Source organism: Microcaecilia unicolor, chromosome 3 (genome assembly GCF_901765095.1).
Source record: "Microcaecilia unicolor chromosome 3, aMicUni1.1, whole genome shotgun sequence".
In the NCBI taxonomy this organism is placed as follows: domain Eukaryota; kingdom Metazoa; phylum Chordata; class Amphibia; order Gymnophiona; family Siphonopidae; genus Microcaecilia; species Microcaecilia unicolor.
Genome location: NC_044033.1, coordinates 322,439,531 through 322,453,521, shown reverse-complemented (window position 1 = coordinate 322,453,521; position 13,991 = coordinate 322,439,531). Strand labels below are relative to the sequence as shown.

Genomic DNA, 13,991 nt, shown 5'->3' with positions numbered 1-13,991 from the left:
ACGTACTTTTCCTTCCTGCTTGCGGCCTAATCGGTGTGCTCGTTCTAGACAAAGCTTCCCCATGCTGTCTGTTAGCGCCAACTCTGAACTCAGCCAGCGCTCCAACACTGTAGTTAGGGTTTGGTCTGGGACAGACTCAGGGAATCCCACTATTCTTATGTTGGAGCGTCTTGACCGATTTTCTAAATCGTCCAGCATCTGCCCTTGTTCGCTCACCAGTTTTTGTAAGGCCTGCACCGTCGTCGTCATTGCCGTCTCCCTCTCTTCCACCTCTGCTACTCGATTTTCCAGGTCTCCCGTACAACGCACGGTTTCCTCCCCTGCTTTTTCAATTGACGCTATTTGCTCTGACAACCGGGCGAATTGTGATTCCGTTGCGCTTTTTACTGCATTTGTAATCTGCTGTAGCTGGGACTCATTAAACAGTTGCGGCTCTGTGCCGGGGCTCCATGCCATCTTTACTTCTGGCGGGCTGCGTGTCTTTGCTGATTCCTTCTTTCTTGATTTACTCGGCATCCCCGTCTCTGATCAAGTGATGAATGAATCCATGTATCATCAGCTACTTGTGTGTGTTTTTCCCCCGTTAACCATTCGCATCTCCTCCTGAATGGTCGGGAAACCGGGAGGGGGGCCTGGGAGAAAACGCCGATGCAGCTGCTTCCCCCTAAGGCATCACGTGATCTCCTATAAAGATTTTTATAATTCAGTATTGTTATTTATCTGGGTGTATCTGCCTTTGAACCTTTTTCTCATTTGTATTTTTTGGTTTTGGGATAGGAATTTTTCACCTTTGAATATATTTTGATGCAACAAAATTATTCCATTTAATGAAACAGACACCAGGAAGAGGTTTTGCAGTACTTGCAGAAAATGTGCAAGGGCAGGAGAACTGTTTTACTCTTTTACCTGAGTTTATTTTTAAAGTGAGACATTCATGTAAACTTTCTCCTCCTTGCCCCTACCCAATCCCCTGCAAAATAGCCTTTCTCTCTAAATCCTCCTTATTGCCATAGCTGCCATACCCTTCCCCTTGTCTGTTATGATTTTCTCTCATTCCTAAGCTTCATTGCCAGTAGTCTCTTAAATCTGTCCTCAAGAGGCATTATGTCTCTTTACTCTTCCTGTTTTCAGCAGTCAGTCAATCTCAGTCTCTCGCTCTCTCTCTCTCTCTCTCTGTTCATCCTCGGCATTCATTCTCTTACTAGGTCTCCAGTCATATCACCAAACCAACTCAGACACTGCTTCTGTCCATGTGGTAGATTTAGCACCAAAAACTCGGGGCTATTGGGGCTACAGATGCTGTAACTCTGCAGCTGCTCTAGTGACATTGCTGAAGGCTGAAATGTCCATCTTTTGGCACGAGAGTCTGTGTGTCATCAAAGATAGACATTCCTGGCCTTCAGTGATGTCAGCAAGACAGCTACAGAGTTACAGCATTGATGAACCAGAAGTAGTTCAAATTAACTCAATGTAGGCAGGCTTGGAAAAATGATCCGGTGGGCTAGTTTTGGCACATGGACTATAGTTTGCTAACTCTTGTTGAAGACACTCATGCATATTCAACTGGACTACATTGTAAGCTCTGTTGAGCAGAGACTCTCTCTTATGTACAGTATCTGTATAGTGCTGGATATGTTTATTAGCACTTTATAGAAGTAATAAGAAGTAGGAAGTAGCAGTGTTCTACTTAAAATAGTGTGTGAAGGAAGCCTTGAAAGACAAGCCATCTTTTATGCTAACAGAAGGAACTCTGCTTCAAACTCCAGGTCTACCAGTGCCTCCCTTACCTTCCAATGATGGGGTCTTGGTTCACTCCTTGGGTTTCATAATAGCAGGACACCTCTTCAGGTTCCATGAGGAGTGGACCAAAATTACCTCAGACCAATGTGTATTGAAAATACTAAAGCAGTGTTACAAACTGGAGTTCTCCCATTCCATTGCAGATTTTTTTCTTGGAATTTCCAATCCAAATAGAGTAACTTTCTTAGAGAAGTATCTGCTGAAAAGAGTTGACAGCCTTTTTATTTTCATAGCCCAGTATACAAGTAACATCTGAAGATAAATACCTGACCTTTAGTCTATGATGAATTGCTGCTTTAAATTCTGTAATTTTGTTAAAAACAGGTAACAAGTTCTGCATTTTTGTAGCTGATTGTATCTGTTGTAAGATAAATAATGTGGTTTTAACTGATTCTGCTTGTTAAAATTTGATGCATTATTTGTGTTTTTAATGTTATTACAGATTGGGGATTATGGTCCAATGTGGGTTTATCCAACTAGTACATTTGACTGTGTGGTAGCAGACCCGAGGAAGGGTTCTAAAATGTATGGTTTGAAGAGCTACATTGAGTATCAGCTAACATGTACGGTAAGTGCCATAATGATGGAAGTAAAAGGCTTTCAAAATCAATGTTTTCATTTTATCAACACAACTTTAAAACATTAAGGGCCTTGTTTACTAAGCTTCTCTAACTTTTTTAATGCGTGCTGATATATGGGTGTCTCTTGCATTAGTGCGTGCTAAAATGTTAGCACGCCTGCAGCACAACTTAGTAAACAGGGTCCTTAGTAAGAATTTTCAGAGCATATAAATAAATGTCATTTATCTACCAGCAGGACTTTTTGTTAAAAAGGAAAAAAAAGTGCAAAACTTATCCTGAATCTGTGCCCGCATTTATTAGAAAAGTCATATGCCCTGACTTGACTGGGTGAGACAAATATGACATTTTCCTGTTAATAAAACCACTTTTTGACAGAATAAAAGAATGGGCACCAGAGTTTATTCTGTGCCAGAAAAATGACTTTTGACATATTGGAGTGGAGGAGTGGCCTAGTGATTAGAGCACCGGTCTTGACATCCAGAGGTGGCTGGTTCAAATCCTGCTGCTGCTCCTTGTGATCTTGGGCAAGTCACTTAACCCTCTATTGCCTCAGGTACAAAATTAGATTGTGAGCCCTCCTGGGACAGGGAGATACCCAGTGTACCTGAATGTAACTCACCTTGAGCTACTACTGAAAAAGGTATGAGTAAAACCCAAATAAATAAATAAAGGGTGATTTTGACTGCTTATATATAGGGCTTTTTGATCAGTGTAAATGACTCTGTTTCTTCTTGTGTTCCCAGTTCTTCCATGCAGTCATTGACTGCCAAGAATTGCCCAGCCGACTGGACAATATTAAACAAATGACCAAAGGGCTGAATTATACCTCATTTCTAGAGGTGTATGATGCAGTTGTTGAGTTTCAGAAAAGCTGTCAGTTTAGTGCCTAGATCAGATGTGAACCTGTTCTCATCTGTGGTGGTCTTCCAGCTTGTGATCATACTACAGAGTACAGAAAAATAGGGGGTCTTTTACTAAAGTGCATTAGATTTTACACTTAGGTGCTTTAATGCAAGAAATTAACATGCACCAAGCACAAAACTAATGCAGTACGTAGTGGAGGGCATGCCCAGTATGAAACTTGCAGATACCGCATTAAAATGACCATTAGTGCACAGTACTCAGCTCACAAGTAGGTCAAAAGCACTTACCCCCAGATTCTATATAGGATGACTTAAGTTGTGCATGCAAATCTGGTCGTATTCTAGATTTGTGCATGCAACTTAATTAGCTAGAATGCCATTCAGCGCCAATAATTGCCAATTAAGCAATTAGCACCAGTTGGCATTAATTAGAATTTACACGCACATCTGTCTAAGCGTATTCTGTAAATATCCCACATTTTCCCACCTCTTTGCAGGCTCAAAGTGATGTGCATAAATTCTAAAGTATGTAGCTGAAAAGGGAGTGTGGCGATGAGTGTGGAATGGGCAGGTCGTGGACGTTTCTAAAATTTATTCATGTTGTTATAGAATACACCCGGTCCGCGCCTAATTTAGGCATTGGCATTTACTTGGCATAACTGCCTGTGACTAAATTTAGTTGCACGGACAGGTGCGCGACGTATTCTATAAACTGTGCCAAAATTTAGGCGTATTCTATAAAGTATGACTAAATTTAGGCATAAGTTATGGAATACGCCTGTATGTATTTTTGTGCCAATTTTTTTTAGGCATGACATATAGAATTGTCCTTAGCGCCTCCTGTTTAAGAAGTGGTAAGTGGTCTCATGCTGACTACATAGCACATGGTAAGTGCAGTGCATTCAGTGCCCATTACTTTCCATGCCCATTTTCCATCCACACCCTGCCCAGTTCCACCTCATCCAAAAAATGGCCTTAGCATTCAACTTACACCACATGTTAACTGTAAATATATTTCATTGGCTGTTTGTGCATTAGCTGTTAATGGACACCAAACTGAACATTAACAGCCTAATGCATTTTAGTAAAAGGGCCCCAAAGTGTGAAAAAATGTAAATTAAATTTATACAAAATCCATATCTAAGACTTTGTGTGCATCTGCCAAACTATGAAAAATGTGTGAGATTATATTCATCTTTACTATGCAACACCAGCACTTGTGTTTCTTGAATATATACATTACATTACATATTGGTTTTATATTCTGCAAAAGCCTATACAGTTCCATGCGGATCATAGTGACAAAGAAGCCGAAACACTAATCCAAGAGTTGCATAACTTTACATCATAGATAAAAATGTCCGCTACCGGGGCAAGGAAGAGCCTCGGTCAGGAAAGCGAATTTTCGCTCAGCCCATTAGGACTAGCTACCCCCACCGCCACAACCAGACGGGGCCGTTGTGCCGCACGCCAAAGTGAACGGTGACTCGAAGGGGCGGCAGACTTCGCCGGAGGAGGTGGCAGAGGACTCCATCTGGTTGGAGGGGAATCAGGTTTCACCAGGTATGGCGGCGGGAGAGGCGGCAACGAAGGGGATCCGAAACATTGATTTCGAGGAGGAAACTTCTTTGTGCGCCATGGCGATCCAGCCCCTGGTGAAACCCTAGGAAATATCACTGGAATCTATATGTTCAGCTCTTGAGGCCTTGCATAAGGTTTGTGCTTCTTTTATTGCTGTTTCATTGAATAATTCCAAGCAAGTAAGAGATATTAAAGAAAAACGTGAAGCTGTTTCTACTAAACAAAATTTATTGGAATCTGACTTGGGTTAAAATACAAGAACAACAATCTCAATACATCGAAAAATTGAAAACTTGGAGAACTTAAACCTTCGTATATTGAATTTTCCTCAAACACAATATATTTCTACTAGAGATATGTTTAATAAATTCCTAAAAGAGATTTTTAAATATCCAGAACAATCTCTTCCACCATTACAAAAATTATATTATCTTGGAGATAAAAAGAAACCACAAGAAAATACTTTACAAGAAGTTCCAGTACAGCAAAATGTTGCCTCAGAGATACTAGATATAACAGGATTTTTGGAACAGTCCTTTGTATTTTTACAAGTTAATGAGGCCTTGTTAAGGCTATACTTTAAAAAACATTCATCCTGAATTTTTGGGTAGTAAGGTTTTGATTTTTCCAGACATTTCTAGATGGACACAGCAAAGGAGGAAGAAATTTCTGGAACTGAAACAGAGATCTTTGGAGATAAATTCTTCCTTTCAATTGAGATTCCCTTGTAAATGTTTACTTTTCTTTAAAGATAACAGTTATGTTTTCTATGAACCAGAACAATTGCGTAGTTTTCTTAATATGCAAGACAACAAAAAGGCTGACTGATAGATATGAAGCTGGTTAGATTGATAAAGGGGTAACCTGCTCTTTTTCTTTATTTTTTTTCCTGTTTAAACCAACTTCCTTTGGTCTAATTTAGAATCTCTCCATTATTGTGGACTGTTGGAAACCAATGTTTTATATTATGTAAGTTTGATTATTTCTTCTTTTCTCTTCTATTTTGATGTAGAATTTATCCAAATATTGGTGTATCTTTCAAAGATTGTTGTCTTTGTTTAAAATGAAACCAATAAAGAATATAAATAAAAAAAGATAAAAATGTAAATCAACCCACATAGGGGGTCTTTTACTAAAGCTTACCTCGAGTTATCTGCAACAGGGCCCATAGGAATAAAATGGGCCCTGTTGCAGATAACTCGAGAAGTTTTAGTAAAAGGCCCCCTTAATTCTTAAATAAAAAGGTTTTCAGCTGTTTTCTGAATCTTAAATAGTCTGTTAAAGTGCAAATTGCAATAGAAAGAGAAATCCAAACTGAAACAGCTTTATAAGATAAAGAAATAGAAAGCTGTCTAAGACATTTAACTGAGGCAACTCTTGAGAAATTTTAAAACAACCTGTCCCCATACAAGTTGTCTGGTTAAGAGAGAAAAGAACCCGACCAAGTATGATGGAATATCACTGTAAAGGGACCGAAAAACTATGGAGCATAATTTAAAATGAGACCTTGCCATTACTGGTAGCCAGTGAAATTTATGAAAATACTAGTAAAAAAGGCCCGTTTCTGTCAGAAATGAAATGGGTGCTAGCAAGGTTTTCCTCGGAGTGTATGTTTGAGAGAGAGTTTGTGTGAGAGATGGAGTGTGTGTGTCAGAGAATGAGAGAGAGAGAGACAGGAGTGTGTGTGAGAGAGACAGAGTATCTGTGTGTGTGACAGAGTGTGATAGACAGTGTGTCAGAGAGAGTGTATGTGAGAGACAGTGAGTGAGTGTGTGCCCCCACCCCCCCTCTCTCAGGACCCCCCTCCCCCCTCTTTATGGTCTGAGGACCCCCTTCCACCCCCACCTCTCTGGTCTCAGGACCCCCCTCACCCCCTCCCTCTCCCACTGCCCCCCCTGCAGCCACCCATGTCCAGCGACCCTCTTCTCCCCCTCCAGCCACCCAGGTTGTGTAGCGAATTCTTCGGGGCAGGAAAGCTCCCTGGTCCTGCCTGCCCGCTGCTGGCACTGACCCTCCCCCGCTGCCGGATCACTGTTCAGAATGGTTGCCGAGACTTCCAATGGCGGACTCGTGAGACTTCTGCTTTAGTCTTGGAGGCCGCCCTTGTAAATGTCGGCGAACATTTTGAACAGCGATCTGGCAGCGGGGGAGGGTCAGCGCCAGCAGCGGGCAGGCAGGACCGGGGATCTTTCCTGCCTGCCCCGAAGAATTTACTACACAACCTGGGTGGCTGGAGGGGAGGCAGGTGAGAGAGCAGGGTCTTTGGACATGGGTGACTGCAGGGAGGGCTGGGGGAGAGGAGGGTCACTGGACATGGGTGGCTGCAGGGGGGGGGGCAGGGGAGAGGAGGGTCGCTGGACATGGATCAGCTGTGAGGCATGGAATGTTTTTTTTTTTTCTTTTCTTTTTTCGCGGGTTCTGAAGTTCACAGCATAATTGCAACGGTGACGTCAGCCTGACTACGGAGCCTAGCTCAGCAACTCCGAAGGAACCACGGACACAGGCAGCAAGATTAGAATGTTGGAGGTGAGAATTATTATATAGGATGTAGTTATTGGTTCATCCTAGTGAAAAGAGAACGTAACTCTTGATTGCTAAATTTTGAACTGTCTGAAGCTTTTTCAAGACATTTTTGCAGCCTATATAAAATAATGTTGCAATAATCTGCATTCTTAAATTCACACTTCTACAGTTTTGTGAATTAAAAAGATTGTGGTTGTATTAGAATGGAAGCATGGTTTGTTCTTATCCTGCTTTCATAACATTCTGCATAATTATGAGATTTTGTGGAAAGTCACTTAAGATGTTTCTTTTACAATGATGTAAAAGGTTATTGAGAGATGGTTGCTGCCTTTGAATGTCTTTATTTATTATGATTTATTACCGTCTTTTTGAAAAAATTCACCCAAGGTGGTGTACAAGAACAATCCCGCACATAGGAAATAGATAATTTCAGCAGAAAAAAATATTCAAACAATAGTACGTATTGTGGCATAATATCCTGCTTCACACTTCTTGATCTGTATTTTAGGGTTTAGTTGTGAGTTACAATGAATTTGATCAATTTTCTAATGGTTTCCAGTGAGTACTGGTGGTCCAGGGTGAATGTTTTTAGGAATGTATCACATACAGCTAAAAGCATCCACCCTGGACCACCAATACTCACCGGAAACCATTACAAAACTAACTAAATTCATTCTACCTTGCAACTATTTCCATTTTAACAATGGTATCTATCTGCAAATCATGGGCACCAGAATGGCACCTCAATATGCTAACCTCTTAATGGCAGAACTGAAAGAAACATTTTTAAATACACATCAAACTAAACCCTTAAAATACTATCGGTATATTGACATTTTCATGATTTGGACTGAGGGAGAAGAGACTCTCAGTTTTACAGGTCCTTCAATACATATCATCCTACAATCAAACTGAAAATTGACTACTCTCCAGAAAAAGTCAACTTTCTAGACACCACAGTTTCCATCAACAATGGCTACGTACAAACATCGATATTGTGATGAGCCCTTCATCCTCCACAATTTATGGCAGGGCCTAGGCACAGGTGCTAAAGACCTCTATATTCCGGACCCAAGTTTCCCACAACCCTGACAGTCCAGACTTTTTAAGCCAATTAACACTCTTTATTGTTTCTCACAACAGGACCAAATTGAAATAAAACAACTTTACTTCTTTTAACATAAGAGCCCTTCTATTGCAGTACCTTGGCTTATCTTGCCCTTTTGTCGCGATCCTCACCTGCTGTGTGCCCTGCCCGCTCCGCGATTCCTGCACGGTAGTGGGGAGCGTCAGCCATGCAGACTGGGCCGACGCCCCAAGAGTATTGCTTGCCACCCCGACAGGCATGGCTACACCAGCACGGTGGTCTTGCCTCCGATCGGGTCATTCCGGTTGTTGGGAGTGCCGGCCATCTTGGCTCGCCGGCACTTCTGGGGCAGTGTTCCTCTTCCGGGCACGGAGCCTGGGATCTCGGGCCACACCTCCTAGACGCTTTTGGCTGCTAGCGTCTGGGTTCCGCCTCCTCTGGCTGGTTGGCCTATCAGGAGTCCATCTTGACAGCTGTTTCTGTTTCCCTGTCTGTGGCCAGCTGAAGATCATCTCTCTGGAGGTTGGGGGCTATTTAAGGAGCCAGCTTCCACTCCAACGTTGCTTCGGCTTTTAGTATTGAGACGGCCCTGTTCGTGTAAGTTTTGCTTGCCGCCTGCCTTGAACCTTTGCCTGGACCTGGACTGAGTTTTGCTTGCCGCCTGCCTTGAACCTTTGCCTGGGCCTGGACTGAGTTTTGCTTGCCGCCTGCCTTGAACCTTTGCCTGGACCTGGACTGAGTTTTGCTTGCCGCCTGCCTTGAACCTTTGCCTGGGCCTGGACTGAGTTTTGCTCGCCCCTTGCCTTTGAACCTTGGCCTGGACCTGGACTGAGTTTTGCTCGCCCCTTGCCTTTGAACCTTGGCCTGGACCTGGACTGAGTTCTGCTTGCCGTCAGCCTTGTACCTTTGCCTGGGACTGGACTGTATCTTTGGCTCGATGCTTGGATCTGACCGTTGGGGAGCCTGTTTCCTTTCCTGCGTTCCGAATGGACCTCCGCCGAAGTTCCCTGCCCTGCTTCCTCAGGTAAGACCAGGATTGTTCGGCCGCCGAACAGTGTTTGGCACAGCGGCTTACATCTTGTTGTTACAAAATCTGACAGAAAGCCGAAGCCATGAGCTCGCCAGATAAGCCTGATCTGTCTGAACTGACTCAGGCTCTTCAACAACAGCAGGCCCAGCTTAATAGACTATAGAGAGTCCTCCAGGATGTGTGTTTGCAGATGTTATCCCTCCAGACCCAGCGATCCTCCCCTGCTGGACCTATTAGATCCACTCTGTCTCTTCCTACTTTTCGTGTGCCAGAGCCTCCCCAGTTCGACGGCACCCCCTCTGCTTGCCGGGGCTTCGTGAACCAATGTCAAATGTTTTTTTGACATGCAACCTGCTTCATTTCCTACAGACAATCTGAAGATAACCTACATCATCTCTTTGCTCTCCAGACCAGCCCTGGCATGGGCTTCACCTCTATGGGAGCAACAGTATCCACTCCTCTCAGACCTGGGAGAGTTTCTACGTTGTTTTCGGATGGTATTTGATGTTACTGGGTGGCCAATGAACTATTACGCATTCAACAAGGGAACCGCTCTGTAGGAACTTATGCTATTCAGTTCCGTACGTTAGCCGCCGAACTCAGGTGGAATCAGGAGGCGCTTATGGCTATTTTCTGGCAAGGATTAAGTGGGCGCATCAAGGATGAGCTAGCAGGTCGAGAGGTTCCTACCACTTTGGATGCTCTCATCGCTCTTTGTGTGCGAATTGATGTTGGGTTTCAGGAGCGAACACGAGAGCAGACTACCTCCTGTCAGCCCCGGAGAACATCTCCTCAGAGGAAACAACTCTTCCTGCCGCAAGCTGCTGCTGGTCCGGCTGCGGAGGGGTTGGAAGAACCTATGGTGATTGGCCGACACCAGCTCACAGCAGTAGAGAGGGCCCATAGGAAACCCAGACATTTTGTGAGGGAATGTCCCAATAAACCGGGAAATGCCTAGACCTGAGCCTTGTGGAGGGGGTGGTTCTGGGTCAGTCGGGTTCCCTTCCGGATAATTTAATGACAGTACCTATAATTTTACTTTGGCACAAATTCAGGGTAAACACCTTAGCCCTGTTGGATTCTGGAGCGGGGGGGGGGGGGGGGTAATTTTATTGATGCTACATTGTTTAAAGAATTTGGGGAGCCTTCGGTTCCCTGTAAGCCAGCTCTGCAGGTGACATCTATCCATGGCTCAGCTCTCCCTCAGCCTATTACCCATCTCACCCTGCCGCTGCAGATGTAAGTGGGTCTCCTGCATTATGAGGAGATTCAATTCCTCATCTTGCCTCATGCCATTCACCTGGTCATTTTAGGTTTACCCTGGCTACGTCTTCACGCGCTCAGCATTGACTGGCCTGCGGGGGAGATCAGTCGTTGGGGTACCCGATGTTTTGAAATTTGTCCGACTCCAGTGGAACCTCCTCTTAGGAACATTCCAGCTTTGCCCAGAACCCTTCATCCCTGTGAGGCCTGTCTCCCGGAGGAATATGGTGATTTTTTTGGATGTCTTTGATGCCCGGGAGGTAGATTCCCTCCCCCCCCCCCCCCCCCCATCGCCCCTTTGACTGTTCTATTGACTTACTTCCGGGCAAGATGCCTCCCAGAGGAAGATTATATGCTCTGTCCCGAGAGGAATCTGCTGTTATGTGGGATTACATTCGCGTGAATCTCAAGAAAGGATTTATTTGACCTTCCTCTTCGCCTGCTGGAGCCGGATTTTTCTTTGTGTCCAAGAAGAACGGGTCTTTGCGGCCATGCATCAACTATCGAGGACTCAATAACATCACAGTCAAAAACCGTTATCCTCTTCTTCTTAAACCCTGAATTGTTTGACCGTCCTCAAGGAGCGGTTATTTTCACTACATTGGATCTTCGGCGTGCTTACAACTTGATCCGTATTCGTCCGGGGGATGAGTGGAAGATGGCGTTTAATACTCATGAGGGCCACTTTGAGTACCGGGTCATGCCGTTTGGCCTTTGTAATGCTCCTGCTGTGTTCCAAAGCTTCATTAATTTTATTTTTCAAGATCTACTGTGTTCCAAAGCTTCATTAATTTTATTTTTCAAGATCTACTATGTTCCTCCATCATTGTCTACCTGGATGACATTCTAGTTTTTTCAGCCTCTCCTCAGGAGCACCCTGGGCATGTGCGCACGGTACTGCAGCGCCTCTGAAAGCACAGACTTTTTGCCAAATTGGAGAAATGTGCTTTTCACCAGTCTTCTATTCCCTTTTTGGGACATATTATCTCCGCTGTTGGCCTACAGATGGATCCCGCTAAGCGTCAGGCTATTCAGGATTGGCCTATTCCACAAGGACTCCGGGCTTTGCAGAGATTTATTTATTTATTTAGGCATTTATATCCCACACTTTCCCGCCCATGGGCAGGCTAAATGTGCCTTACATTAGTTCAAAAAGGCTAACAGCAGTATAAAAGGACACTTCAATCTAGTAATAAACAGACACAGTAAGGGCAAGGTAGTTGGTGGGGAGAGAGGAGGTAAGGAATGCAGTATGGTCGCACAACATAATGGGTCAGAAAACATTAAGACAGTGCTGAGCTGCAGGGTAAGCTGTCCTGAATAAAGGGGTCTTCAGGGAGATTCTGAAAGCCTGTTGTTCAGAGGTAGCTTTTACTGAGTTGGGCAAACCATTCCACAAACGTGCACTGATGTAGGGAAAGGTAGATGCGTGGCTGGTTTTATACTTAAGGCCATTGCACGAGGGGTAGTGGAGACGTAAATAGGATCAGGAAGATTTGCTCAAGTTCCTTGGTGGCAAGATGATAAGATTATCCATATAAGCTGGATTCCTTGGTTTCGCCAATTCCTGTAGACAGTTTATTCCACACTACTCCTTAATAACTGCTCCTCTGAGCGCTCTGACCAGGAAGGGTGCTGATATTCGGAATTGGTCTCCAGCTGTACAGGAGGCTTTCTCTACTTTAAAGACTGCTTTTGTGTCTGCTTCCGTACTCCGTAGTCCGAATGTGGCGAAACCTTTTATTGTTGAAGGGGATGCGTCTGCTCTTGGAGCTGGAGCTGTATTGTCTCAAACTGCCCCTTCTGGCAAGCGGCATCAATGTTTTTTCTTCTCTAAGAAGTTCTCGCCTGCGGAGCGCAATTGTACTATTGGGGACAGAGAATTACTGGCGCTGAAACTCGCCTTTCAAGAATGGAGATATCTTCTAGAGGGGGCTGCACATCCTATTACGGTCATCACTGACCACAAGAATGCCAGGATGCCAAACGACTAAATCCACGGCAGGCCCGATGATCACTTTTTTTTGCTCTCTTTAACTTTCATTTGGTTTTCTGACCCACAGAGAAGAATGTTCAGGCGGATGCGCTCTCTCGAGCCTTCAATGTGCCCGAAGAAAGTGATGAGGTCTGTCCCTTGCTTGTGTTCCTTCTACGGTGGTGACTTCTGCTTCCCTTAAGACCTCTGTTCCTGCCTGGTCCCGACGCAAGGTCCTTCAGTGGGGTCATTCCTCTGCTTTTGCAGGCCATTTCGGCTTCCGGGAGATGTATCATATCTTCCGTTACTTTTGGTGGCCTCGGGTGGCTCAGGATATTCTGTCTCCACTTGTCCCACTTGTGCTCGTACCAAGTCTCCTTCCGGTAAGCAATGGGGATCATCTTAAACCCTTGCCTGTGCCCCAGCACCCTTGGCAGGAGGTTTCTATGGACTTTATTACGGATCTTTCTCCCTCTAAGGGCAACACCATCACGATCCTCACCTCTGTGTGCCCTGCCCGCTCCATGATTCCTGCATGGTAGTGGAGAGCGTCGGTCATGCAGAGTGGGCCGGCGCCCCAAGAGTATTGCTTGCCACCCCTACCGGCATGGCTACGCCAGCACGGGGGTCTTGCCTCCAATCGGGTCGTTCTGGTTGTTGGGAGCGCCGGCCATCTTGGCTCGCCGGCGCTTCTGGGGCAGCGTTCCTCTTCCGGACTAGAGAGTTGCACGGGGACAGAAATCTTACCCATCCCCGCCCATCCCTGCTAGAATCTCACCCATCCCCACCCGTCCCCACTGGAATCTTACCCATCCCCACCCATCCCCGCAAAAATTTAATCCATCCCAACCCGTCCCCACCCGTCCCCGCAAGAATTTAACCCATCCCCGCAAGAATTTAATGGTACATAAAAGAAAATTCTGGTCAGCTCCCTCAGTCTCTCTCTGGATTTGAGCCACATCACTGTAGGCAAGGAAGGAATGGAAGCTGAAACTTAGAACACTCTCTGGTGTGCATGTGTAAGATTTGTCTCTGATTTCTGGCACTGTGTGCTGAGAGGTAACCACATGCACGTGCCAGTAGGTCAGGTAACATCCGATGCTCTTGCCTGTGTCAGAGATGAGGTCTGCGCATCAGCCTGGGAGCAAAGAGAATTAATTGTAACATAGTAAGTGACAGCAAATAAAGACCTGAATGGTCCATCTAGTCTGCCCAATAGTCACACATTATCAATCCATGATTAAATCAATGAGTGTGATATTATATACTTTCCTTCGTGTTTCTGGAA

The 13,991-nt window shown here is 44.8% G+C and overlaps 1 protein-coding gene across 1 annotated transcript in view; it reads left to right on the top strand.

Moving 5' to 3' along the window:
• SNX9 (sorting nexin 9) overlaps positions 1 to 13,991 on the top strand; it is a 378,115-nt gene that overhangs the window by 219,795 nt on the left and 144,329 nt on the right. The window contains 1 exon segment of the mRNA XM_030198382.1: positions 2,243 to 2,368. Coding sequence (XP_030054242.1) covers positions 2,243 to 2,368 — 126 coding nt within the window.